This window comes from Macrobrachium rosenbergii, chromosome 22 (assembly GCF_040412425.1).
Source record: "Macrobrachium rosenbergii isolate ZJJX-2024 chromosome 22, ASM4041242v1, whole genome shotgun sequence".
Classification (NCBI taxonomy): Eukaryota; Metazoa; Arthropoda; class Malacostraca; order Decapoda; family Palaemonidae; genus Macrobrachium; species Macrobrachium rosenbergii.
This window is the reverse complement of record NC_089762.1, coordinates 21,150,650-21,177,339: the sequence shown is the minus strand read 5'-3', so window position 1 is coordinate 21,177,339 and position 26,690 is coordinate 21,150,650. Positions and strand designations below refer to the sequence as shown.

The window sequence follows — 26,690 nt, the reverse complement described above, 5'->3', positions numbered from 1 at the left end:
ATTCTCCTAAGCCTGAGAATTTTCCTAAATGGTATGAGACAAACATGGAAAACCAACTGTTTATATTTATGGTTCAATTTTCTCAAAGTGAAGAGACCGAGACTGACATGGTTGGGCAAAATCACGCCCGATTACAAAAGAGAAGTGAGTATAACTCATTATGATTATTATCAGTTTAACGATGCTGCAGAATTAATTCCCACTGCTAGACTATCATAGAGTTCACCCAAGGGATTTGTTCTTGAGCGAAAGGTGAAAATTAGAGCAAGGTGAAGTTAAAGAATCGGAGAAAGGTGAGAAGCAAAAGACAGGAGGCAAAGCAGCCAGAGACAAAGGGAGGCTGTAAAGTATGGTAATGATTCCCCCCTACAGGACGAATTCCTCAGAACCTATGGAGAGAGGGAGATATTACAGCTTCTGAGAAGGAGCGGTATGAAGGACATCCCAAGCCATCTGAACTCAAGGGCATAACCTACAGGGACACAGGAGAGGATTCATCATACAATCAGACCGCTTTCGAAAACAATGCATACGAAGCGACAGTCAAGAGTTAGAAAGAAAACTGGTGTTGGAAGCCTATTTTTCCCAATTCGGAGATAATATCCAGATCAGCGTTACTACTAGTACAATGCGTCATAAGTATGAAGTGTGTCTGATAGAGCGTCATTCCAACCATTTCAACAGCCGTAGAGATGTCAAAGGCAATAGCATGACATTCCTTAAAGTTATTTAGAGATAGTAACCGGAATCCAAACTGGTTATCAAAAACTAGACGTGAGGTTTCAAGGCGTCTTTTAAAAGGCAAATATTGTGTAAAATTGTTAATTACAGCAGAACGGTCGGAAAATAACAAGAATAATCAGAGCGATCATCCGTCTCTGGTTTCGTTCATACACACACGCGCGCAGACACACACACATGCACTAAGGAGGATTAGCTCAACAATCCCTGTACCCATTCCAACTTTTTTATCCATACTACGCCTCATCTCTTCAAACTCTTTTGCAGACAACTTCCTTGCTTGGTCTCCACTGTGACTCACCTCTTCTATTCCACCATAACTTGTTAGTTTTACTCCCTTGTTCCACCACTCATATTAACATTCATTTATCAAATTTCAAGGCTTCAGTATTCGAATTGCCTCACTCTTGTCAGCGTCAGTTTTACCATTTCTTCTCCTATAACGGAATGCAGTTAGTTTCTTGTATTTGCACCCAGTATCATAAGAGAATATCAGCCACGCCTTACTACAGATATGATACTCTCTTTCTCTCGGATCATTTTGTGCAAACAAGTACATGTACTGTACGTATTAACAGAGTCATCGTTAGGTAGACAGTGGTATTACAAAAACAGGTCTTTGATGATGATTTAATGTGTATAATTTTTTTATTAGCGTCATATTACTCCAACTTATATATAAGATTCAGCTCGATTTCCATCTGGTTCTTTCAATTCTTGTATAAATATTTTCATCGGTTTTCTGTCCTACTCCCAAAGGGTTTCCGTGTTCTTGTTATTGGCAAAAATGGTAGAAGTAAATAGTACTATAGTTTTGATCGCTGTAGGACTGATGAGCGTAGCAGAACAACACGATAACATTGTTGTTAAGTAGCCACCGAGGCAATGACTCTTTTCCGGGGGCATTTCAGGTACTCGTGCACCCGCAGGCTCCTTGCAAAGCTCATGAATAACTTGGGCTGTTTGCACTCTACCAAGGGGAGCGATGAGAAGCAAAAGATTGTCTTAATTTTTTTTATTAACTTGAAGCGATAAACATTCTTAAATCAAATCGTTAGTGGATACTCGTATACATTTACGGGATTTTTAATTAGTACGTGCTCTGCTTTCTCTGTGTCTCTCTCACTACACTTGTGGACACACACACATAGGATATATATATATATATATATATATATATATATATATATATATATATATATATATATATATATATATATAAAAAACTAAAGTAACAAGCCCGTCTACGAGCGTTATATTTTAGTGCGATTTGTCTGTTAATCTGAAACAGCAGGAACAGTAGAAGAAACAGAAAGGTTTTAGGGCAATTTATTCACTTATAGATCGTAAAGAGGTGATTTGTAAACCATGTCCAGTGGTTGGGTATTATAAACGATAAACGATAAGAATATTTTTGAAGAAAGCATAAAACATTTGCCGTAGCTTTACAACCGCAGAACGGGACAACGCGAGGGGGAAGGGATAAGTCCGACTTGTTCCCTCGTGCATATTAGTCGTTGCATCCCTACAATTGACAATGACGTGCCATTTCTATTCTAAATGACCATGTGTCGGTTCATGCGCACATGACGCACAGTTGCTCTAACCCGAGCGATGTACAGACACTTTGTTATTACTCTTCTTGCGCTCTGCTCCAGTAAGCTATGAGCAGTGCCACTTGGCGGATGTCCCTCTGCTCTACACATGTGCAGCTAGCTTATAAGTATTCGCCACAAGTGTTTCCATTTTAGTGCGCAAAACGACCATTTTTAGTTTCAGTCTACTAAATACTGCATCATGCAGCAAAACAACAGGTTTGGATTCAGTGCATTTTCATCATTCTATGCCAAATATAGTCAGCATGTTTTATTTTCAATACAATCGTTTTCATTAGTCCTTGAAACAACGGCAAATTTATTTGTTCTTAGTGTTTTATAAGAATTCAAGTGTTCCTGGCACATTGATATGGCGCTCTCTCTTACATATGGTACATAACCGTATAGTTATAAATCGTCATATTTCACGTGTATTTTTATTTAAGCAACCACAACACATATCTATCAGCAACAAAGAATAGGCTCTGGAAGAGTTCTAAACGAGTACCTTATACGACCGCTGATCGTTACCTCTGTGCATAATCCTGATCACGAATATTTAAGTTTAAAAAAAAAATTACTCAAATACAAAGAATACTACCGAACACATCACTAAATATTTTTGAAATGAATGTAAATAGGAATCAGAATTCGTCACGTTTTGAAACCCGAGTGCATTTTCCGATCTGGTCTTGACTGTCCAGACATATTTAAAAGTCAAGATAAGATTACAAAGGATTAGTCCCAGTTTCGCCGGATAGATTATGTAGGCTCATTACACCTTACCGCGAGAGCAAGAATAACAATGAAGACTTGAGGTGGACCAAATCAATGAGCTCGAGATATGATATCTATCATAAATTTTCTTAGATGCATGATGTGTAGATCGAAAGGTTTTATGAAACAGACTAAAAAGACTCGGTAATTAGTTGGAACATCAAGGGAAAACAGGTCAAGTTTTGTTTATCTTATTTTATTTTATTTCCTGTGACATACCGGATCGCCCAAATTTGCAGCAGCATCCTGAATTACTTTTGATGGTACAATTCTTATAAAGTATATATATATTTTGTTTATATTATGCAACACGGTACAAAATGTCAGGTGAACTGCCAAATTTACGTAATCGATCAGATTAATTCTGTTATACAATCTTAACGTTGAACAAATGATCTTATGAATAAGAATAAATTTGTCAGGATGGTTTTAACAACTCCAATGGCAAGATTTCCAAAGGATAGGTCTATATAGTGTCAGCGTCATTGAAACAAGCGATGATAAGTGGGTCCTGGTTCCACCAAGACCAATAGGCTAGGGGAGAAAATACCCGAATTCGTTAGTCTGAAGAACTGTCGTCAAGACAAGGGCTAAATTTGGTTAAACTTTACCAATTCTCCAAGTATGTGATTGTTTGTCGGTTCATGCTCACGTTTTCACGGTCTGCTCACTTTATTGTCTCTTTCTCTGCAGTAGAACATATAACACTTCATTTTCTTTTGACCGGCTCAGCTGTTCCACGTCTTGACATTACCTGGTGTTTCCTCAGACCCAATCGAGCACATGACTGACTTTGCAATTTCAATTCAGCTCCAGATATAGCTTAAGTAACAAGTGTCCAGCGGAGACTTGGACTGATGTCGATGAGCTATTTACGTATACCAAACCGGGGATCAACAGAACAGCTGCTACAGTAGGCTAATTTTCGAAAACAGTTACGCTTACCCTGATGAGACAAGTATTTGGGACTTGGTGCTTCACGCCACAAGGTGAAACTATTGGATGTAATTCAGCAAAATATGCGAGCCAGGGTTGTTAAAAGAAGCATTAAATAAGTAACCAACTAAAATAATCTCTGATTAGGTGATGCGCTTGTGAAAAGCCAAGCTTTGGATTTGAATTTATTCTCTTGTCATATCGCATAATTTATTCCCATTTTAGAGAGAGAGAGAGAGAGAGAGAGAGAGAGAGAGAGAGAGAGAGAGAGAGATCTTTTCTTTATTCGTAGCTGTAACATTATCAGTAACTTCGCTTTCTCTAAGACGAACTTTTTAGCTTACGCATATTTGACATCTCATGGCTAAGCATCAAGTTTGGTAGGAAGAACATCACGTAGGACAAAAAATTATTCATGTAACATTAAACATATCTCTGCAGATGTATATTAGCATCATATTACGTTATTTTTTAGATTTTTTGTCTACGTTCCAGTGATATATGCTTCAAGATCACACACACACACATACACACACACAAACATATATATATATATATATATATATATATATATATATATATATATATATATATATATATATGTGTGTGTGTGTGTGTGTGTGTGTGTGTGTGTGTGTGTGTGTGTGTGTGTGTGGGGGTAGGGGAGGGAGGGAGAGAGAGATTATATATTATTCTCTCTAAACGTAACAATGGGAGTTGAGTCTTTGTTGCATTTGTCCCTGCTTGTTGGAGCGGTTGTCAGAACAAGTAAGACAATTTTTCCTTTATCATTGAATAGATTAGGTCATAAAACCTGATGTTTGTCGTTGATTTGACTGTGGAGCAGATAAAGAGAATCGAGCTAGAGTTGTTTAAATATACAGGAATGACCTTGAGCTAATCGACTTGATGAACTTGATTTTGTGCACTTGGGCCTCTTACCTCCCTTTCTCTGTTTGTGACACGGCAGACAGAGCGGCCAGTCCAGGGCCCTTACATTGCCAAAAGCTGAGGAGAGAAGGATGATGCGTGAAGGAAGGAAATGGTGGAAGCCGGAAGGATATTCCAGAGCTTGCTATCGTTTAACGTGATTATTCCAAACGAACGCCTAAAACGTACTCTCGTTCAGAGCTTTGTAACCGCCCCCACCCCCACCCCAAGGCCGTTTCAATTACGCTCCCAAGTACATAAGTACCCAAGCACATAAGTATTCATTTTACTCTTAATTTCCTCTTTGTCTTGACTGCGTATTTGCACATTTGCTTTATTTCCGTTCATAGCTCGAAAATAAAAATTATTAGATTTCTGTCTGGTTCCTTTGTATTTTCTTTTTCTTTAGGCTCAGTCCATTTCTCTCCATCTTATGCTATAGGTTGTTCGTTATGTTCTTTTTTTTTTTTTAGAACAGCATCAGCAGCTTGTCGACTCTCGTAGCCGGCATTACGCCGTCCACTTCTCTTTTGCATAAACCATTGTATTTTCTGAATCTCAGTATCCTTTGATTTCATTAAACATCACGACATCTGCTAATCATTCACCCTGGCACATTAAAACCTTAATGGTGCTTTGTCCTGTGACCTCCATACCAAACAGAGAGGCGAGAATGCTATTGCCTCAGATCCCACAGTTTTATGGATAGTTACTGTTGGCTGTACAATATGCATGCACGCAAGCATGAACAATACCTGGAATTCGGTTGCGCCATTGCATTTACAATTTGGTCTCGGGAAACACACGAAAAGTTTTCAGCTCTTTGGTACTGTACTAAAGCCCAAACCAGTCAACATTTCCAGTGATAACACCTGAGCTCAACAAGTGCTTACATTGCATAGTGGACCCTTGGTGGACCATTATTTTTATGACTAGTTTTTGATTAATACCTAAAAACTGAGTAAATTGACAATAAAAACTGATTCATTCATTTTCCAAGTTGACTTACCAGAGTACCTTGTAATATTTATTGTGAAAATGTATATTTGTGATTAGTTCATTTTCACATTCAGTGGATTCCTAAACATTTTGAATGTGAAAACTTTGCATTGGCTTCAGACGACGGACTTCATTAAACATCAAATGCAGAATACTTTTTTTTTTTTAGGAAAAGACTATTTTTTCAAAGTATCACTTGATGGAATGTTCCAGGTTTTGAGTATACTTGCATAGGCTAGCAAAAATATCTTCACTAAGGTATTTAATTCTATACTCGGTAAAACTTAATCCACATACAACTCAAGTCTCTAGGAAGCAGGGATTGAGTCTGGAGAGCAATACACTATCAAGTATCCAAGAGTTGACTTTTTTTCTGTCACATTGGTTTTAGCCTGAATTTAAAACAAACGATGGTACCGAGAGAACTTAAGTAAGCGCGGTAGAAGTGAAATGCAATCATATTATCGGTAAACACCTGTAAGAAATGTCAGACGCCATGTCATCAGAAATTACCTCGCACAAGCAACGCACAAAACTCAGCCTTATGATATTCTGTTGCGAGCTGAGATACGGATATTTGGAAATTCGACAACACAGTTATGAAAGTAGAAGGAATTACTTGCAAAGTTTACACTGACAGTACAACGAAGAGAAAGGTTCATGAAGCAAAATAAGAGAAAAATTTGACGCACGCGTTGAGAGGCCGGAATAACAGTCTGGATATAGACTGACTTGATTCACATTGTTGTTGTTGTTGTTGTTGGAAATTAAGCTGACTTCATGTCAGCAAGGTATCTTGCTCATGGTGTATTCCCGTAGGAGTACTCTCATGATACGCAAGTGATGATAATGGTCATGATTAACAATCGTAGTAATGAATGTCCAAGTGATAGCAATTTTATTCTAAATTGACGTCTGGTGTCCCGGGATGCGGACTGAAAAGTAGTGACCGTTGACTGCGCATGCAGACGGAAAACGGGCGAGTGACGTATTTGTGCGTTAAGGTAAAGTTAACCTACAGTAACTTGAGCGCGGTGTTACATCTCGACTGACGGCCGAATCTTGGCTGCTAGCCAAAATTCGCCAGCGAAACTATGATGCTTTACAATACTTTTAAAAACTGATTACTCATAGCTTCTTGCTGAGCAGCATCTTGAAATTCACCAGACCAACTTTCATCGATTTTCGTGAGACGTAATTTTCATGAGATGTGTGATTTACTGCCTTCGTCTACTTTCGTTTGAGAAGGAAGTTTGAGAATGGATTTTTTTTTTTTAAATAAGATGTAAAGCTATTTTTGAAGCCAGATTTCCCAGGCCCAATTTTCCGAGATCGAATATCCTTCGGGCCGTGTATGTGTGTATTCATGAATTTATTTTTTTTTTATATATATTTATGTCCAGATACCGCAGTAGCGTTGACCATTACGATCTGATTTATTATTAAAAGATACTCATGGATTTTTAAAATTTTTCACATTCAAGCCCACATGAACATGAAATTCAGTATCTAACTTTATTTTTTATGACTACTTCTTAAAGTTATCTTATTCACTTTCCTTTTGACAACTCATTTAATTGCTGCGAAACACATGTTTTTTCATATCAACTCAAGTTCGGTGTTGAGACCAGTAAGGCCAGGGTTAAATGAAAATGCAAGCAAAGTGCATGCGTGCGCGCGCGTGTGTGTGTGTGCCCATTATTATTTTCTTAAAAATTTGGCTAAATAAGGACATTAATTTACTTGCAGCATCAACTTCCCACACAAGAAAAGACCTTTCATTTTAAAAAATAAGTCACCTTAACAAGCTATGCTAGGGCACTAAAAATGTCCGAGGGCTTTCTCCACTTTCAGTAGTACTAGTAATCAGAAGGCATAATCATTCATTGCAAGCTTCTGCCGATGCGCTTTACTACTACGTTTTAGGCATCTTCAAGCTTTCTCGTTACCGGAAACAGTGACGTGAAGGTCAAAGGCTGAAGTTTAATATGATGTAGAGACCGAAACCGACAAACTCAAAATGCTAGAGATAAAATCGTGTCGCTCCAAATGGGAATGAATCATCTGATGAGGGGCCTGGCAGGCGGCGTTTATGCCTAATGACAGTGCGCAAATATTTGTGGGCATATAATAAATCTTAACATCTTGTAAATGCACAACTTTGGGCTTAATGCTTGTTAATAGACTTTGAGTATACATTTTATAGGTAAAAATGGAACCTCAAGTCTAATGATGCTTGCCACCAAGGAAAAACATGAACAAATTGCAAGAACGCGAGACTCGGAAAACCCGTAGCCTTCGCGTATAGTCATGGGCGATGTCCTGAATGCTTGCTACTCTATGGACTAGGGTTAAAAGCGGCCTCTTCAGGATTTGACAAATAAGCTCACATATCACTTATTACAATAGAAAATGTCATTTTAACATACATTTTGGACGGAAGAGGAAAGATATATAAAATGAAGAGTGAACTGTTCTGTGCGAGTGCCTAGAATGCCTTGTTAGCTGCCTCCAATTGACAGAAATGTGATGTGGTGATGAGAATTTAGTGTTGGAAGTAAATGGTTGACGGCGATAATAAGTTTTCCAAATGCAAGAAAACCTTGTATCAGTATTGGAAGGCAAATAAGCAGAAAATGTATACATCAGAGTGTCTTGTCTCTCCATTCACACATATTAGGCTACTCGGTTGATCTCGCTCACATTCTCCCATTTTCACTGAATGTTAACGTCCTACCGTTTCGACACCTCGTCTGATACATCTAGCCAGTATTTTCTTCGTCTCACAGTGCTTCCGTATCATACCACCTCGAAACTCGCACCATGCATCTTTTCCTCCGTGCTTATCTTGTAACCACCACTACACATATGTTTTGAACCCTTCTCACTCCATATATATTTTGTAAATCTTTTACTTCTATAGTTTACACCTCCATACATTCCAAAATAATGATGAAAGATAGCTCAAGGCATCATGCAGCAAAACAGTAAATAAATAAATAGATAAATAAATAAAAACAGAAAAGGGCTGATTAGTGAAAACGGAAATGATTACATCATAGGCAAAGAGCTATTACAGGGATAGCAGAGGTCGTCGACAAAGAAGTGGAGAGAGAGTGAGCCAGAGAACGAGCATAGGGAACGACTAGCAAATGAAGGAGAGAGCACGTACTGCACATCAGGTTGTCGAATAAAAATCAGAACTGAGTTTACAGATTAAATTCGTAACTGCGTTTGCATAGATGAGTAGAGCTAGAAGAAAGGAGTCTGGATAAAAAAAAAAAATGCCTTTAGGAAATTAAGATTAAGTCAAGAGATTTTCGGAGCTTCTGCGGAAATAACCAAACTTCAGTGAGACAGGAATGAAGTCTCCGATTTTAATCTTGTCTAGCGGAACCCGTGCTTGTGATTCGGAAAAGGCGAGTTTGACATTTCGCATGAACACATAACTCACGAATCCTGGCATTTAATCTTTAGTTTTCATAATTATCCATTCTTGTCCTCAAATGCTTTAAGGGATGTCACAGATATCTTGAATTTATCCTGATAAGCTCTTAAATGAGCATATTATCGCTCTCTTATCTGATAGATAACAGTCGCATGGGCATCTGATGCCGATCCGAAAGGTTTGATGTAAACACTTTAGTAGTAAAACTGGAAGATGGCCGTCTAGTTGGCAGTGGTTAGCTTATTCTCGAGTGACAGACAAGAAGCACATCGTATATTTTCAAGGTTTGTCTGATATCTGATTTACGAATTCAAACCGAATAGCTTTCATCTTACGACAAGGAAGATGGCAAAGTAAAACTTAGTAATTATAATTGTGCCTAGTTGTTTCTAGATTCAAAGAGATTGTTTACCTTGAATTATCTCACATTCAGACTGGTTGGAGCATCACGTTGTGTATCAAAAAGATTATATTTGAGTAGTCCCAGCTTTGGAGGACATGAAAATATTTTTTATAATATTGTGGCTTAAATACATGATTAGTGAGATAATTAAACAGATATGGTATTTGAGAGTCCAAAAGTAGTTACCTGTACATAAATAGTTTTATGAATATCCGTGACAATCAAGGACATAAACAGACTGAACTGAGTCATGGCTTTTGGGTATCTGAGTGTTTGAGAGCCTAATTAAGTAGTTAGCAGACCAGTCATAGTTCACTGTTGGATAATTTTTAAAGTTTACTCTTACCAATTGTTACTTGGCCTTTTTATTTTAGAATAATACTAAAAAGTGGCTCAGTCAGATTAACCTTTCAAATGTCGTGGTCACTGAAGTCACGCAAGCTGATAGTCTTTTTTTCAAAGCTACTAAACTATATCCGTCAAATTCAGATTATTCAGCCTCAATATTCACTACTAAGCAGTAGTAGTAGTAGTATTTCATTCCTAAGGAGCAAGCAAAACGTCCCTTAATTTAAAAAGCAAGGACTTTATGAGCAGAATGCCAGTAGGTAGGATTACTTACAGATATAGAAAACGAAGAGTTGTAAAGTTCGTTTTTTAAAATTTGAAATAAAAAAGCAATAAATGAGTATTCGTTAATACCAAATGAGCAAAGTATCTTCCTCCACCTTGATCGACGTTACTGGAACAAGCGATCATTCATGACAATGTGAGATCAAATTTTATGAAAGAAACGGGTCAGCATTTACAGAACAATGGTCCTTGCTGCCGTGAGGTAAAGTGTTGTCGATCAAATAAATAAATGGCTTGATGTAAAGCGTTATCTTATTAAATAAATAGTAAGTTTATAGATTAAATAATAATATGTATCTTTTACAAATAGTATAAGGCAAATGCTATAAGGTAAACCTGCCAGATCTAACATATAAAACGATAGAAATAATAATAGTCATTCATAGATAAAAAAAAAGTTCAATAGTTTTCTGAAATTGTACAAAATTTCCGGCTGAGTTTACCTAAGGTTATTGACGAATTTCTGTAATCACACCAGCCCGATATGGCAGTTTTTAGAAAGCCATCATAAGGCGGCGAGGGGTATTTTATCACAACCAGAGGGGTTGTTCCCACGCCCAGGAACTCGTGCCTTGATGCTCTTCGATTAATTGTCTTTCTATACTTTATTTTCCTTTGATCTCACCAAGAAAAGGAATCACCGGAAGTCTACTTCATGGACATAGACCCTTTGCAACCAATGCATCACCGGACCCATACGGGTGAAGCGATATGCTTTATTTATCTGTTTTTACAGTGCTCTTTTGTTTCGTCTTGTGAATGTAAAGCGTGCTAAAATGCGAGAACCACAATCTTCATTGGTACCGAAGGGTCAAAAACAAATTTCTTAATCATCCTGTGGATTGTTTTGGCCACTGAACAACTACACATTTTTCTTTTGGTATGCCACACTATCAAAACTTTTGAACAGTTCTTAGTGTTGCTCCACAGTTTGATCGTATAAGGTGCATATTGAAGGCCTCTCACGTAATACTGTTTGTTGCAAACATTTTGAAGCAAGTTTCTGACTTAAAAGAATATTGCGTCAAGATATTTGATGGTCTGAGACTACCCAAAATGTTTTCACATGAAAACTAACCACTATGCTATTGCTTAAGATCCCCCTTGATCAGATGACTGACTATTATAGCATCTCTAATCATCCAATACCGCTCGTCGAGTCAAGATTGGAACAAGACAAGAAAAAGAAAAGGTAGGAGAGAGCTGGCTTAACCAAAAACGAAGCGATAGATGCATCGCCGCTTGAAGAACGGAAGGTTATGGGGGTTGGGGATAAATGAAGCAGGAAGAGAGTTTCAAACTCTGACGGAGGAGGGAAGGAAACAATCATTCTCGAGAAAAATATGCATTTATCGAGAAGGAAGTGAGGACACTGTTGTGAAGAGTAGGATCATATTTATCGAGCCGACTAGGTAAGAGGTATTTGAAATAGATCTTTGGCGAAGGGCAGGAAAATGTCGGGAGGAAAAGACAGTTCCCTGGCGGGTACAGCAAGAGATAAGGAAAGGGACAGATCCAGCACCATTGAGTACAATAGAAACTGAGCAGATGCCTAAGTTTTTACATAGAAATAATGAATAACACTACAAGTAGTAGGTACGCCCAGTGGGCGTTATCCCAGACTATAAAAAAAAAAAAACTTAGGTATGTCAGGGGCAAGATCACAATGTTCCGCTATTTTCTGGGAAAGGTTACCGAGATATGAGTCTAGGTAACCACAGTTCGCTAGTACCAGCTGCTAATCATCATAGGGTCATTCTCAGCATTTTTTTTTATCAGAATCTTTCGTTGTTTCTTCAAGAGAGTCTGCCACCAGTAATTTGGAAAACATCAAAATATTAGTTTTTTTTTTTTTAGTTATCGCATTTAGAATAACAGAAATGAATTATAAGAATTTTGTTTGTCTTCCTTTTCAGAAAAGCGGATACCATAGAAGCCATGGGAGATGTAGAGAAATTAAAAGAGTTTATAAAGTCTTCCAAAACTGATTTCAAGAACTTGCAAGTTGACGAAAAACTCCTAAGAAGATATTTGGTAGCTCACCACACGGTAGATGCTGCTTACGAGGTAAAAACAGAAAGGCACCAGTGCAGTGTATGTTGTGTTCATAATTATCGCATAGTCATCCTTATTCTGGGTTTCTAAACGACAGTGATAACGATGGCATCCAGTGATAACAAAACGGCTAAGAATATATTTGAAAGATGAACTTACTGTACTTCATTATCACTCTCCAGATAAGATTGACCATTAGAAATAGTTAATCTTGTAGAAAACCAATCAAAAAGAGCAGAAACTTGCAGATTAGCCTAAGATCAAAGCGCTTTACATCCAAATGTTTACTTCTTCAAAGAATAAGATTCACAAAAGAGCAATAACTTCTCCATAGTTGTTGATAGCCTAATGACAATTTCTCAGTTGGTAGATTTCCTTAGATTCTTCCATTTGACTTTCTGGAGTAAATATGGAGTAACTAAATTAAATCCGTTAGACACGTAAATTCTACTGTATTTAGGGGAAAATTATGCAATCTGAGAATATATTTTTAGACTTTTAAAATGAAAATACTGAGATCATGTTTTTTTTTTTTTAGAAATGTAATGTGTAACATCGAAGAATATTTTTAAGAAATGAAATAATATACGAAAACTTAATCCAGATTCTTATATTTATTGAAAAGGTTTCGGAGAAGTAAAAAGTTTATTGTATCTTACCATACAAATGAAATCGATTTTGAATCCATTTCTGAGTAATGCTGACACATAGAGAAATATACGACACAGACAAAAATTTAATGCACCTGGCCCAATCCACAAAGCGGCAAAATAAGACTAATATATAGATCAGAGTTTACATTTAATTTTCCTGGGGCAATTTACCACAGTTTATCATGGAGCTTTCAATGCTGATGTCTATGATCGTATCAAGCCTTCCGTTTCCTTCAAAGTTCACGAATTATTTGAAGGTTAGTTCAGAGAGCTAACCTTTCTGAGTGTACTGTGCCATCCTTCATCAATTTGATCATCAATATCAGTGGCAGCGACAGTATAATAAGAGTAAGTGTAATAATTGCACCGATAAGATATCACAGCTAATTTTGGTGCAACAAAAGTCACGAACATAGTATGAAATATTCATTATCAATAATGATATTTATTTCAGAATACACAAGTCCTGCAAGTATCTATATTTTTAAAAAAGGCAGGGTCTACTTTGCTTTTATGAACCTGCAACATTTCAGACAGTGCATACAAATTAATACATTGTTTGTGAATCTAGAAAGGAAAACTGCTGTATCATGCCCTCTCGTGTTTAGAGAGGTCCAGAATGTCAGAAGCTCTTCTGCTTAGTGACAGCTACATAGAGCACAAGGGGATAAGACAGTGATACGAGAGGTGATTCAAGAGGTTTTTGAAAACTTATCTGTGACACGCGATCAAAATCACAGAAAAATACAACGATTTTATAATATATTAAGCAAGATATGAATCTTGCGAATATTACCTACTGAAAAACGACAAAGGTCCAGTGATATTTACCATGAAAATTTATGAAATTCTATAAATGGAAAAAAGAATGAGATTAAAATTCATCACAAATACACGCGCACCCACCCACAACACACACACACACACACATACGCGCACGCGCGCGCACACACATACACACGAACACTTACACAGTATTATAATTATAACTCCAATGGCCTTGTTCCCTTTGGAGATATGCTGATAGGTGAAAATCTTTAAGACCGAGAGATTAGAACCACAAATAAAAAGTTTATGCGTTCAGAGTTTAAAACTCGGATTATTTCCAAGCTCTCAATTTTCAGGCAATGTTGGAGGGATAAACGAGTCTAGAGTATGTCACCTGGACCTCATCCTTAGTAGCTTCCGAGAGCAATGTCTGAAACAGACAAGACAGAGATACACGATCTCTCATCAGACAGGACACAAATCTAGGTTTAAAGCAAGACATAGACTATTGGCAGAATGGGGAGCCTTTGAGTCATACAAGAACGGGCTACTTCTCATACGAATGATAGATCAGCTCAGAAGAGGAGTCCCCTCAAAACCAAAAAAATAAATAGATTTGGCAAAAATGTTGACAGAAATAAGGGAATCACTCTCAATACTCTCAAAGACTGAGAACATGAGAGTATAGCGTGGGAAAGTCAAACCCGCTAGATTAAAAAATGTAGCCAGATCCTATTAGCTTCAGATTATTATTATTATTATTATTATTATTATTAGTAGTAGTAGTAGTAGTAGTAGTAGTATTAAGTGGTACTACAAATTTTTATGCAGTAGGGATACTAAATCAAGGAAAATGAATTTAGAATCAGATTTTATCGCCATTCATGTACCCTTGCAGAGGATGGTGGCAACCGACGCCTGGCGGAAGGAAGCGAACGTTGCAGAGGTCACCAGCGAAACACCTGGAGTTAAAAGCTCCATAGCTCTTCGCGTTTCAAAGTTATTAGAAGAAAGGGACAACAGAAGGAGACCAATAGTTTACGTTGCAGTACGCAACCACAGCTTCCGGAACAGAGACGTTGACGCCATGACTGAATACATCATATACATGCTAGTAAGTTAGCAAACTGGGGAGTGTTGATGTTGGTAATGCTGCACTGATATATATATATATATATATATATATATATATATATATATATATATATATATATATATATATATATATATATATATATATATATACACTGTCTGGATGTAGTCTTTCTTGTAGACAGTTCTCATAGAATACTAATGTACATATGGTATTTGTTATCTTAGTACAAAACTTTTCAGATTTCCTGTACTTCAGGACTGAGGGTTTGATAGAAAAGATAAAAATTGCTGCTATGCTCCTTCTGTTTTTTCCTCTTGTGCCAACAGCTGTTTCAGCTATTATTAGGCTATTAAATTCGTGCGTGTCATCAAAGCAATTATACATACAAACTACATATCTTGTATAATGGCAGTGCAGCTGTACAAACGAAAATTTGAAATTTAAACGAAAGTGAAAATTAACAAATAAATAATTGGGGACGTCAGGGACATTTTCCATTAAGCTTCAAGGGAAACGGTTTTGTGAAGAATATCATGGAGCATGAAGAACACAAGAATCTATGTCTAAAAGATCTATTAAAGATGAAAAGTACTTTAAAAGATTAGCAATAATGAAATCTAAGACCAGATGAAATTCAAAAGAGAATGATCACTACAGATAATAAGGTGCTAACGAAATGACAAACTGTATGCATGCAAGTGTTGACGTGTCAGCAACAGGTACCATGGCATGCAGCACTTTAAATGCTAGACATATGGACTTAAGTAAGATAAATGTGAAGAATTTGTATACCCAAAAGTGTGGGAAAGAGTGCCGGGTAAGACTGCAATTTAACTGAGACAGTGTCTACTCTAGGAAGGCAGCAATGAAAAGACAGCCGATCACAGAAAAAAATTAGAAATTACGGAACAGAGCTTGATACAGATTCAAAGAAGCAGCAATGAAAAGACAGCCGATCACAGAGAAAAATGAGAAATTAAAGTGTGTTCTTTTGAACATTCTACAGATGATAAGATCAGTAGCCTACATTTCTACTAACGGACACCTGGCTAAGCATCGACAGAAAGCATAAGATACTGGAATATGAGCAGCTGATTGAACGGCCTCCATGCTATTCAATAAATTGCTCCATAAATATAAAATTATATCAAAACTTCAAGAACAGCTGTGATGCAAAACAAATGATTGAGGGAGAGTAGATAAAGGAACTGACGAATACAAGAGGCGCTCCTGACGGATCGAATGAGGGTCGATAGGTTGGCATCCAAAAATAAACCAGAGATGATGAAAGTGCGAAAGTTTATTGACACCCCGAGCCGATGCGCTATGGCGTTCTTCAATTCTTCATCTCACTCATTCAGCACATTTCCAGTATCACTACTGAAAATGCTGTTCGTAAGGTCTCGTTCACACAGATGAGTAATGTTACGTGATTGCACCGTTATAAAAAAAAAAATCTTATATCAATGCTGATGCCGGTTAGCCTATATGACGAGACTGAATAAAACTAACAGAATTTATTGCTTGTTCGATCGCAAGAAAACCTTAAATTCCGATTTTTTTTATATAAATATAATTGTCGTGGGTGGGCTGCCATAATAAAAATAAGCTAAGTTCAATATTTGAGGAAGAAATTACTCCCAGTCGATCTAGACTGAAACTTTTGCGCCTATTTGTTCAACTCATGCTATCAACAGATGCTGCTCAAGCGTGCCGTAATTATTATTCCTTGAACAGTGTTGTTTGTGATGAAGTTTCCCCACTAGTTCTTGTAATTCTGGCTTCTTTGAAAGATAATTTAGTGCCAGTGATCCAGTGCTTTGTATTTTCGATGACTACCTCTAGCAATTGGTAAAAACAAGTTGAACCGATTTTCATTTTGACACTTGTGAAGCCTTTACAATGAATGTTGCATATCTTCCAGCAGTCGTACCATTGGTATTCTCCTTTCTAAATACTTTGAAAGTATAAACAGAATACAGTCTTAAGTCAAAATCAGTGCAGTCTACTCTTCATATTTCTTCTATGTAGTAAGGTAAAAAGAACATGATTTCTCTCTCCAGTTTTTAATCATTCCGTGGGGTCATTGTCAACTATTTTTGGCCCGATACAGTTGGCTTTCGTTTGCATATCTTTAAGTATGGCCCATCATTTAAGGCTAGATTCTTGGAATTGTTCCAGGACCATTTCTCAGGTCCATTATTTGTGTCAGTATATCCATAATTTCTTTACTAAGATGATCATAACAATAAACATGTAAAGCAAAGAGAAGACATTCCTTTGTACACTTGCAGTCCTTTGCGAATGCCAGACTACTAACTGCATTTCTAAAAAGCATTGACACTAAGCAAGCTTTCGAGACTGATGTCTAAGTCACCAGTAGCATTATTTTATAATTTGCATAACACTTCCGGTCCCATTAATTCTAGAGAATTAACACTTACAGACGTTTTCCTCTCGGCTACCCTTACAATGCAATTAAAATAGTGCATAGATTACTGAGTGATCCATATCTGATGTCTCATCCATGATAATAGCAAACTTGCAGTCTCATGGACAATATGTAAAACGTATGAAAACACACGGTCTACCATTACAGGAAGAAGCCGAAGAGTATGCTTTCCCAGTTGGCATGTAGGCTTATTTTTAAACCATAATTCCTAATGCCTTTTACAGAGAATTTCTAGAAAATGACCTCTGTATTCTTCATGGGCGTGCTGTATAATAATCTGCTAAGCTACAAAGCAACAAATTCAATTCTTTTCATCCCCAAAGTACTTGAAGGACGATTCCTAAATTTTCATCGCTTCCATCTCTTTCCGTAACTTCATTCTAACTACTCCTACCTTCCTCGTTTACTTTTATCACTTCACATTGCCCAGTTACCTACGACGATCCCTGCCGACTCTGTGATCCCATTCTTGGATTTTGGACTGGGCTCATAAATTCTTTATATTTCAAGGTCTTTGTCAAAGGCCCAGTTTTCACTGATCTTCTTTTCATACACAACGTTCACATTTTTTTGTTAAATCACTTGTCTTGACACTTAACTCATTTTCAACATTTTTCCATCTGGAACCACTGTCAATTTTCACGTTAGCTTCAGCCAGGCAATGATCATATATGCATCCTGGCAATCTACTTATAAGCATCACATCCACCAACTTACTCTGCCATCTGCTCTTTAGTAGTGCATACTCTAGCAAACTCTTTCCCATATTTCTAAGAATCAAGCCATTTCCAAACACACTCTCCCCACTCCAGGCATTTTCATATCCATTAACGTACCGCATCCTTTTCTATTACCTGCTTTTGTATTTAAATCACCCAGCGCAACCACCATTTTTCTCTCTCCATATCTAACCAGGCACAGTTCAGACACGCTTACGCACGTATGGTGGAATCTGTATGTGCATATGTTTTTCATATAGTTCAAATTAGTAAGCAATGAACGGACACCCAAAGGGGTGCTTAGATCATTTCTTGATTTTTTCATATTTTTTATCTGTTCATTGATACACTAATTTGGTTATTCCTTCATTCATCATCTGTACGTTCCTTTACTTATTCAAGTTCTTCGTTGGACTGGTCGGTACCCTTCTCGGCTAGCACTCTGCAGGGCCCGAGTTCGAATCTCCGGCCGGCCAATGAAGAATTAGAGGAATTTATTTCTGGTGATAGAAATTCATTTCTCGGTATAATGTGGTTCGGATTCCACAATAAGCTTTAGGTCCCGTTGCTAGGTAACCAATTGGTTCTTAGCCACGTAAAATAAGTCTAATCCTTCGGGCCAGCCCTAGGAGAGCTGTTAATCAGCTCAGTGGTCTGGTTAAACTAAGGTATACTTTTACTTATTCCACCAGGTATTTATTTAAAGCTCATTTACTTAGTAGTTCTTCCAGCAGCACTGCTGTTGCCCCACCTAGCTCTTAATATCTTAATGTTCCCGTATGCAGCACAATGAAAAAGATTTACAACGTTTCTTCTTGGTTTGTCTGTCTGTCTGTCTGTCTGTGTAGTGGCAAGAAAGATTTAGCTGGAAATTGGTGAACAACTTTGTTAGACGACATAGAAATGACTTATTTTGGGAGAAATCGGTTCAAGATGAAAGATCTGAATATGAAGCAGATTAAATTGTTCATACGTGGCCTCATAATGGAATTAGTTTTTTTCATATTCACAAATCACACTATTCCATGATAATCAAGGGTACCAAGTTTGACTTTTAAAAGCCAAAGAACGTCGTTATCAATCTATAGTTATCAATCTATGGTAGTCTGAAGGGTTCGCAGCCAACAGCATATTCTGATAATATTCTTTTTATATTGATAAAACATATGGACAGTTCCTAGTAATTATGATCACCAAAGTTCGACCTTGAAAGCACTAGCAGATCGGGGGGGTGGGGGTGGGGGAAAGGCCACCTGGCCATGTGCCCTCCCCCATGAAAAATAATGACAAAATAATACTAATGAAGATTTAGATAACAACATAATTGAAAGATATAAAAATGGGATAAAAATCTATTATAGAAATATATAACATTTTAAGAAAAAATAATAATAACAATAATAATAACAATAATCTTAACGATAATAATCATGGATTCGGCATTTCCTGATAGAACAAGTGATTGCTGTCCATTTCATAATTTCTACTTAAGAAATCTATATATATATATATATATATATATATATATATATATATATATATATATATATATATATATATATATATATATATATTATTCTTGCGTTCTGGGGTCTGTTGGAAAAATGCAAGGTTTTTTTTTATTATAGACTGCCTTTGAGGGCCAACAGAAAGTACCCAGAATGTAATAAAATGGATGGGAACTATAAGGTGTCTTCTTCTTCTTCGTTTAACGTGCTATTTCCCATTTTTCATATGGGGTAAGCACGATGCCTTCTTCCAACTTACCTTAATTATCAACAATAAGTTAGGGATTGGAAGGTCGCCATGGGAAATGAGCCACTAGTTGCATTAAGATGAATTTATTTACAAATGAAGCAATCATGAAATTAATCCGAAAACTGGTGATCCAGCAGGCAATCAAATAAAATGTGAAACACTATTAGACCGTGAATAGCATGTCTTGGAAACAGTAAGCAGCTAATGCTGACTGAATGAGTTGCAAGGGTTCGGCGCTTGTGCGCAATGGGAAGAGAACTGGGTAGTCCTCCCGGGACTGTGTATCAGACTCTCTGGCTTATCAGAAATGGCAGTACTTCTAAGTATTATTGATTCACAAGGCTGGGTCGACCGCATGGGATGCAGAGTAACAGGATTCCCGGAAGAGAAGCCCAGGTTAGCATTCCAAATCAAGGAGTTTCTCTTGTATGAAACTTTAAGTCTGCACCATGGAGGAATTGATCACTTAAATTTAATTAGCCCTTGGTTAACACTGTGGTGAGAATAATCTAATTCTGATCACTAAATTGACTTAATTTGAACTTAGGACAAGTCATGGGGGGCAATTCATGGGCTGCTTTGTTGGTAGGTTTTGCTTGAACAAAGGGGGCTTTGTTTAGGAGAATGAAAAAAATTGGAAATTTGGAAAATATGGAGAGAAATTCACGAGAAGGAACAGAGCTGGCAGGGAGTTGCATTCATAGACGTACCTTAACCTGTTGTTGCAGAGCTCTTGCAATTAGATCTGGATACTCTGGTGATTGCAGTCCAGCCAGTGTAAAGAAAAAGATGAGGAGCTTTTAATGTGTGTCCTCTGGCTGCAGTTACGCGTGTGACGGCGTAGTCTTGGCCCCAACGGCTCGGCGTCTTGGGGTATAGTATGGGTGAGACAGACAACAGAGGCATAGATCGAATCTGAAAGCAGTTCCCAAAGCCAGTAATACAGAAAGAGGCCTTAAAGCTAAGTTCCTAAAGTTCGAAACAGTAGCCCCCTTTATCCCGTTTTCACCTTGGTTAAATTAACGACTTCTCTACGGCTATCTGACACCCCCCCAAATTGTATGATGGGGGGGCCAGCTAAGAGCGGTATTGTTCTACCCCAAAATCGGGAACCTGGGGGGTTTAGACTTTTAGTCCTACATGAGTTCAAATCTGGGCAATTTCTTCCTTCCCGCCGCCAAACTAAGCCTAGAATTTAACTGAGAAGCGAATTTGTTCGTTAATTTCGATCCCCATATCTAGCAGGCTAAATGGGACGAATGAAAATATGTGAGAATATATATATATATATATATATATATATATATATATATATATATATATATATATATATATATATATATATATATATATATATATACACACACACACACACACACATGTGTATGTGTGTGTGCGTGGCTAATGTGAAAATTGGTTCCCCCCATTCAATTTTTCTGGATCCGCCAGTACTTGAAAGGTCAAAGTCATGGTTGTAGGTTTTTGTAGTTTACATGTTTGCAGTAGTATTTTCTTGTTAATAAGATTATATGGGTAATTCTAAGCCTAAATCCTAAAGCTCAAGGGTCAAGGTTATAGGAAAGTTTACTCTTTTAATCCGAAATGACTTTACAAGAGCCAGAAAATGCCAGCAAGTTTCTTTCTTTGTTCAGCACTGAGGTCTTATTTTATATGTCAGAGTCCACAGTTCAGTTTTATGGTTCTCACACAATATCTTTACCTTTACGGGGAGTTGCCGTTATATTGATATTACTTTACCTTCACAAAGCAAATCATAGTGAGTGACCATAGTCCTCCTTCTATTCTGAATAGGAGGAATCCTGTCGCAAGTGCTTGGATGACGGTCCCGACAACATCTGCATCTTGTTTGACATGAAAGGGTTTTCCCTGGCGTGCATGGATTACCCCGTGGTCAGGGTTCTCTTCAACATCATGACTGATCATTATCCAGAGAGACTGGGAGTGGCTCTTATACTGAATGCTCCATACATATTTTCGGCATGCTGGGCTATCATACGCGGATGGTAAGTCAACTCTTTGTTTATTTTGTTATTTACTTTTTTTTGCTCTAGGCACTCCTTGTAGACCATGTTAGGTAAAGTTTTTTTAAAAAGTTTATTAAGTAGTTTAGCATTTTTAAGCATTTTGAGTAAAGCTGGCATTTCCAGATTACTACTTTAATCGCAGCTTAGTTCAGTATCTGGTATAATAATCATGGATACGTAGGTTAGGCCTAGCTTTTTTTTTTTTTTAACTTATTCGTCACAACTGTGTTCTGGTGACACATAATGATTTCTGTGACTATATTTTGAATATAAGATACTAATATTTTTCTCCCTTGTCAGGATGGATGAAAATACCGCCAGCAAAATAAAATTCATCAAGGGCGACGAGCAGCTCTCTTCATACGTGGACCCTTGCGTCATCCCTGACGACCTCTGAAACTCCATCTTGGTCCACGGAATGAAAACAGTACTAAGCCTACGAATCGTTTAGATTTTCATTTTACTGACCTAATAGAATTTAAATGTTCTGACTATAAAAGAATATAATTTTTTAAAGCATGTGAGAGTTAAATAGCCCTCATAATGCAGTCTCCTGTTTTTAGGATATCTAAGACAAATGATACTTCATTGTTCAGTTTATACAATAATTATCATACACTCTTACAGTTGCAATAGCAAACCTAGCGTATAATTTTATCGTCCATCTAATATTTAAAAGATAACAGAAAAAGATGTAAGATTTAAGCATCTACCGAAAGGCAAAATATTACCAGAGAGAGAGAGGGACTTGACTAGGAAAATTTGCTTCGTTGCTAAGATCCATCTGAAGGTTAGGATTAGTAAACACTAATCCCAACCTGTAATATAGAACAGCATCTTGGCGTAGAAGTGCAATAGAAGGTGTTTTCCAAAAGTAACGAAATGAGAAAGATGGGATGAATAAATGAAAAGAGAATAAAACAAAAATCACAGTAAGGATGTTTTATTATTATTATTATTATTATTATTATTATTATTATTATTATTATTATTATTATTATTATTATTATTATTATTATTATTATTATTATTATTATTATTATTCGACCCTTGCAGGAAGAAACCGAATAATACAGGTCCAAGGGTCTAAATAGTAAAGGAGCCAAATTAAAGACTAACTTGTAAAAGAGAACTGACAAAAAAAGAATGTGATAATGCTAAAAAAAGACATCTATTTTGAACTTCTAAAATTCCAGTGATTCAATTACATGTTCATGAAGATCGTTCCATAATTTCATAAAAATTGGACTTAAACTCCTAGAAAGCTGTGTGGTATTGAACATCATTATAATAGTGCCCGTGACCAACTGCTTTTTTTCAGTCTGTTAGTTAAATTCAATAATAATACGAAGAAATTTCCCACCAGCTTCCATCTGTCGAATTTTAGAAACAAGAGCCTCTTGATCAACAGTCAAAAGCGGCTGTAACGTCAAGACCAAACACATGAAAATTATTGCCAGAGTCTAGTGATTTATGTTTACAACACAGGACTTTGAAAAAAAAGACCATTGTAGGGTCCTGGACACTTTAAAAAAATCCCACTGCAAACCAGGGAACATATGACTACTTTCAGATCAGGCATTCATTTGTTTTACCAACAGACTTTCAAAACTACACAATATGGGATATCTATAAGTTTGCGGGTATTAGGCAAGGAATGAGTTATCGCTCACATATTTAGCTAATGAGTAACATTGCCAGTTCTCTAGTACGTGTAAAAAGAATCCCTTCTAGCAAAAATCGAAAATAAGAGACAATTCAGGCGGTTGATAATCAGCAGTCTAGCATTATGTTCAAGTAAAAGACTCGAGAAAACGGGAATATGACATACTGAGTTTCTCACTTCTTCGCTTACTGCCAAACACATCAGCCAAAAAGGTTAACTTTTCCTTCTGAAACTCAGTCACAGCGTCATCTGTATGAAGCAAAGGAGACACGACTATTCTACTGAATGTCAACAGCATCTCAGAATATGGGAAAAGTAATTATGATTTGGGTCACTGTCGAAAGATGTTCTGTTTTGTCATCTTTCACAAGTTCCACTTCATCAAAGAACGTCTATTATGACCAGTTTTTTGAGAGCACATGGTAATTATCGGTAAACGATTTTATGAAAACTAATTGTGGTTGGCGAAATGGAGATTAGTTCCTGGAATGTCTGTATACCTAAAACTTTAACTTGCTTTTCTCATTCGTTCTTATGTTTGCCTCGTTGGTTTTCAAAATTATACAGGATAGAAAAAGCACGTTAAACGAAGAAGAAGAAGAAGAAGAAGAAGAAGAAGAAGAAGAAGAAGAAGAAGAAGAAGAAGAAGAAGAAGAAGAAGAGATGCTAAGAAGATATTTTTTTCAGATACTACCACTTCAGCCTGAAGCGAGACAGACTGTCAAATAAAAACAAACAGATTTTAGCATTTCTAATCTATATATGTGCGAGCCGTTTTGCCATACAGCAATGATCCATCGTGCTGAGGTGTCTATGCCACATACCCTATTAATATTAGTCTTATCGGTTTCTTTTCTATTTCTCTTTTTGTCTTGCCAGCCTTTTCTGTTTCGCTGTATTTATTATCAGTCTCTTTTCTGTTTCTCTATATTTCTTATCAGCCTCTTTTACTATGAGACCTAATTAGGCAAGAGTTGGTCAATCTTCCTCCCATCGTGGATAGTCAGAGACACAGTCGAATATATTGTGTTTATATATATATATATATATATATATATATATATATATATATATATATATATATATATATATATATATATATATACACACATACATATAATGATGTACTCTGTACCTTGTTGCAGTCATAGACACACAGTAAAGTATCAAAAGGCGTTAACGTTCGTCCTTCCATCCATAGGCCGAGTAGTATTCACGTTCAGGTTTACCAGTCAGTTCATCCGCGGCCGTTCGACAGATAAACGTCCACATGAAAAGAGTAGAACTGTCAGTCGGACCCTTAACTTAAGGTCATGGGTCCTGTTCTCGCCTTGCCTTCGTCGTGGCAACACTGGCACGTTGGCTGATAAGGAGGTGGAGCTATATAGACTAGCTGCTGCGACAGTTCGCTTAATAATAGGAAAGAAACAAAAAGGCGTGAAAGAGTATGTTCCAAATATTGCTCGCTAAAGAGAGATTTCTATTTTCATACAATATCACTTTACTAGTAACAACTTCCATAAAAAAGGAGGGACACTTGCCTAGGCCTATATCAAATTGCTTGTAACACATGGAAATATATTTTTTATTTGGACCACAAAGGCCTACAAATAGCGCTGCTGGGTCTAACAATGAAACTAATTAGGCCTATACATAGTTTATTCATATTCTGGTCCGAGTGGCTGAGATAATTCCCAGGCGAAATCCAGCGGCGAACTGTCACAAAATCGTTGCTTACTCGTCCACACATACAATCAGCTGTCAGTCGATCCGAAGAACTTTAATTTCATCATTTCGTCCGTTCTGCTGAATGGACTGACTCTGCCCATAAATTGTCGTCTACACGTAAGTTTTAACCCTAGATTCGATGAACTGACAGGTAAACCTGATCGTGAAAACCCGGCCATAGAACGTTATGACTGTAACACGGTACAAAGAACAGTCGATTCATGGTGCTGTTGCTTCAGATCAAGCTGGGCCTATACCAGTACGGACCTGGAGCAGTCCGTAGGACGAAAACAAGAAAGTTTAGTCATTCGGATGGCAATTTTTCACTATTAATATAAAGTGTAGTTCAAAGAGAAAATTGCAACTCTGTGAAAAAAAATGGCAAGGGGCCTTCCAAAGGGCAACTTTTAGGGATAACTGACCTAATGTGTATGCCGTTAAGTGTCAAATTGTCATGAAATTATCAAAAGCCATAAAATAAAGCTGGCAACTATTTTTTTAAGATGACGCACAGTTTTACCCGTTTATAGATATGGAGGGACAATAAATCGACAAAGATTAAGACCACAAGAAAAATGAAGTGTTATATTGATAGAAAAAAAAACTGAAAAAGAGGGTTCTAAAAGCATAAAACCCTTGGTTGTCACTGGTTTGAAAAAAAGAGAAAATCACTGAAGGCGTCAAATCAAAGCAGTACCAGTAACACTGGGGTAGAACACCAGAAGCCATAAAGAGGGAGAAACATGGAAGCATTAATTGATGAATACTAAAAATGGCACATCAGATAGCAAATGTACTGAAATAAGACATAAGAATTTAGATATGAATATTTTAAAAAGTGCTTGTATGTAATTATGTATGCAAAAGATCGAGCGATTGAGACTATTTGTTTTATTATGATCTGTCGCTACATAACTTCAAGAAAGTTGTATTGTGATACAAGCTATATTGATTTAACAAGGCAGATATATTAATAATAAGTAAATTCCCGAATGATGGTGTCACGCCCTTTTGTTACCATGGCATCCTATTAAAGAAAGAACAGAAAAAATGATATGAACGAAAGAGCGTGAGACCGAAATATTTATGACTTACCTCTAGTACCAAATGCGTACCGTCTGAAGTGTTAACTACGTAGGATAGTAGGTATGTAGACCAAAGAGTCAGAATGGGACATCCAAATTGGAAAGAACGAACGTTGACCTCTCGCACCCAGATTATTCAATGTTACCCACTGGGACCGAAAAGACTGGGAAACTTGGAAGATACTCAAAAAGAAATTAAATGC

The 26,690-nt window shown here is 37.0% G+C and overlaps 1 protein-coding gene across 2 annotated transcripts; it reads left to right on the top strand.

The window, feature by feature from the left end:
- Nucleotides 1-2,334: 2,334 nt before the first annotated feature.
- On the top strand, nt 2,335-22,648 carry LOC136850626 (uncharacterized). 2 transcript variants are annotated; one of them, XM_067124324.1, is made up of 5 exons: nt 2,335-2,555; nt 12,379-12,529; nt 14,837-15,052; nt 21,776-21,987; nt 22,309-22,648. In XM_067124324.1, exons 1-5 carry the CDS (start codon nt 2,539-2,541, stop codon nt 22,403-22,405), a joined length of 693 nt encoding a protein of 230 aa, XP_066980425.1. In that variant the 5' UTR covers nt 2,335-2,538; the 3' UTR covers nt 22,406-22,648. The 2 variants fall into 2 exon arrangements, with proteins under 2 accessions (XP_066980425.1, XP_066980427.1); XM_067124326.1 differs by lacking the exon at nt 2,335-2,555 and adding an exon at nt 9,583-9,710 and having other exon boundaries at nt 22,309-22,527.
- The last annotated feature ends 4,042 nt before the right edge of the window (nt 22,649-26,690 follow it).

Excerpts from the sequence above, each read along its gene's own strand:
- LOC136850626 (XM_067124324.1), top strand. Across the intron at positions 15,053-21,775 it reads AATACATCATATACATGCTA|GAGGAATCCTGTCGCAAGTG; the intron begins GTAAGTTAGCAA and ends TATTCTGAATAG. Across the intron at positions 21,988-22,308 it reads TGGGCTATCATACGCGGATG|GATGGATGAAAATACCGCCA; the intron begins GTAAGTCAACTC and ends CTCCCTTGTCAG.